Here is a 2,904-nt window from a genome sequence, read left to right as displayed (position 1 = left end):
GCTGCTATCAGACGGAAAAAGTTTGCGGCTCGATACTTTTGGTTTAAAGCGAAACTGAAACAAAAGAAATTCATTTTTAAAAAGTATTCGGTAACCTCTACTTGGGAGATAAAAATCGGCCGATTTTATTTTTTAGCCGGAAATCATCGGTCGTTTAGGCGCAGGGCCTCTTAATCCCTGTGACAGCCACAGATGGAACATTAGGTTTTATTTTCATACGTGTATCATAAGCAATTTCCTTACAAACTAATATTTTTCAACCATCAGAAACGATTACTGAACAAGTACTTGTGATCATCAGTTGAAACCTTAAAAGAACATTCTGTCTGTTGAACATGCTTTGCTAAGTGCTGAACTGCACAGAAGACGAAGAGATGACAACGTAAATTAACGATTCTAACCACAGATGGGAAAAGAACACGAAAATGGCCAACTTATCTGATTATGGGAGCCACACTAGAATTCAGGATTTAAACTGCACGACAGGTCTTTATGGAGCACATCAAAAGATAGTCATTTCAGCAATAAATGGCTTTCTATCTATGACTGCATTTTTGGGCAATGTTCTGATGATTATTGCTTTTCAAAAGGTGCGGTCCTTTCATCCGCCATCAAGACTTCTCTTAACCTGTCTTGCAGTCACCGACCTCTGCGTTGGCCTCATTGCCCAGCCTCTCTACGCTAGCTTTCTATTGTCCCAAGAGCATTCCAAACATTGTTATTATTCTGCAGGCCTAAGTAATGAAATAGCCGTGACTTTTTGCGGAGTATCTTTGTTAACACTGACTGGAATAAGTGTGGACAGACTTCTTGCACTGTTGTTGGGCTTAAGATACAGACACGTGGTAACTTTGAGGCGAGTAAGGTTCCTAGTGGTCATTGTTTGGCTTAGTAGCTTTGCTTTAGCAATAATACTAGTTTTTTACCACGATATCACTATACGTATCAGTTACATAAACATGTTATTATGCATAGTTACCTCAACGTTCTGTTACATCAAAATATATGTCACAATTAGTCATCATCGAGCAAGAGTACAAGAAGAAGCTCACCAACAACCAAACGGAGGACGACCTTCAATGAATATAGCGCGGTATAGAAAGACAGTGTCCAGTGCATTGTGGGTACAAATGACATTACTGGTTTGTTATATTCCATATGGTATCGTATCTATATTTGCTCATACTGGATTACGTTCACCGATTTTTGACCTCGCCTGGGATTCGACATTGACTCTGCTTTTCTTGAATTCAACTCTTAACCCATTTCTGTATTACTGGAAGATAAGGCATTTAAGACAAGCAGTAATGGGAACGGTCAGACGCTTGTGCTGTTCCTTGACCGAATCATGTGTCCAATGAAAGCAAGATATCCATCAAAACTGAGGAATAATCGCCTCCCAGCCTTCTTCAAATAACTAAAAATTTGCTTGCACTGAATATACAAGCATATATAATTGGAATTTGTCAGAAGATTTGGAAAAGATGAAAGTTACCAATTTCATTAACCCTTTTGTCAGAAAAGTTTATGGATGGATGGATGGATGGATGGAAGGAAGCTACAATCAATGTTCGTGTGTCTTGACTCTTTTAGTCTGGACACCTAACTAATGCCAACAAAGCATTCACCAGAAAAGTATTCACTACTCGATCTACATACCGTATAAAAGTATCGGGGTAATCCTCGTGTGGACCATTGGGTATGTTGCAAGGGTGCTAAAAATAGTAAAAGATTGACAACAAATTAAAGGAAGTAACGCAACAAAAGCAATATTTTTTTATAAGTAATTGCGAAACCGTAAATAATCAGGAGAGCTTACATAAGGTAAACTGTATCAACAATATTTATGTTTTTTATTGAGGGGGGTGAATAGGGGCATGCAAATCCGCCGATCCGTGCCTTTTTTCCGCAAATCCGTCGATCCGCCAATTTTTTTGTTCAAATCCGAAACCAAAACCACACCCAGAAACAGAAGTGTAAAAGTTCAAAGGTAAACTGCTAAATGTGAATAACATTGTTAATTTCGCACAAATAGTAAAGAAGGCAACATGCTTGATGACTATAACACAGTACAATTCCAATAACAGTATCACACCTGAATTTAAATGAGCTTTGTTCGAAAAAAGAAATAATTTAGATGAACTCATGAACTGATACCGACCAAGGCTGAAGAAAGTTCTATGATCCAAAATTTCGTTTGGGAACATCAAGACAGTCACAATCCGGAATCCGCGCCAAAATTCATAGCTGATCCACGATCCACTGTGTTTTCAAAATCCGCGAATCCGCTCGATTTACCGCAAAAATCCACGATCCCTGCGCTTTTTAAGGGCAAATCCGTCGATCCGAAAACCTATTCACCCCCTCTTTATAGGTTTAGACTTCATATGACGTCACAAGACATCATGAAGTCCGCCATGTTGGATTTCGCAAGATTTAGACTTTTGAGATAAGTTCAACTTTTAATAAAGTTTAAAAGTGATGAATTCATTTGTTACCATTTTAAACTAGCATTACGGAAAGAAGCTAGCTATGTAGAACTATCGTTCCCTCTTTAACCTCTCATTTTTTTTTTTTTTTTTTTGTACTATATTAATTCAACTCTGAATCCATTTCTGTATTGTTGGAAAGTGAGAGAAATTAAGCAAGGGGTGAAGGCTTAAAAGGTGAAAGCTAATTTAGCTCTCAAATTAATTGTCCCAAACGCCGAACCACTTACATATGTACAGCGGGTGTTTATTTTTTAAATTTAGCTAAGATGATTTTTCTGGGCACCTGCCCAGAAAATTCCATGATAAGCGGCTTCTAGATAGATTAGATATTAAACGTAACGACAAGTAAGGTATGGTTTAGGGGTTGATATCCGCTAAGACAGAATCAATGTTTTCAAGTTGAAAAAAGAGA

General features: G+C 37.9%; 1 protein-coding gene across 1 annotated transcript; it reads left to right on the top strand.

The window, feature by feature from the left end:
• The first annotated feature begins 271 nt into the window (after positions 1-271).
• Positions 272-1,731, top strand: LOC149101010 (melanocortin receptor 4-like). Its single transcript, XM_089276190.1, has one exon. It carries the CDS (start codon positions 426-428, stop codon positions 1,359-1,361), a length of 936 nt encoding a protein of 311 aa, XP_089132316.1. The 5' UTR covers positions 272-425; the 3' UTR covers positions 1,362-1,731.
• Positions 1,732-2,904: the final 1,173 nt, after the last annotated feature.

The sequence above is a fragment of the Orbicella faveolata genome, unplaced genomic scaffold (assembly GCF_042242905.1).
Source record: "Orbicella faveolata isolate gen_17 unplaced genomic scaffold, um_ofav_v1 contig_4, whole genome shotgun sequence".
Taxonomy (NCBI): domain Eukaryota; kingdom Metazoa; phylum Cnidaria; class Anthozoa; order Scleractinia; family Merulinidae; genus Orbicella; species Orbicella faveolata.
Note: the sequence above shows the minus strand (reverse complement) of the source record. Positions and strands in the feature narration are given on the sequence as shown.

Coding starts and splice junctions, on each gene's coding strand:
- LOC149101010 (XM_089276190.1), top strand. CDS start 426: ATGGCCAACTTATCTGATTATGGGAGCCACACTAGAATTCAGGATTTA.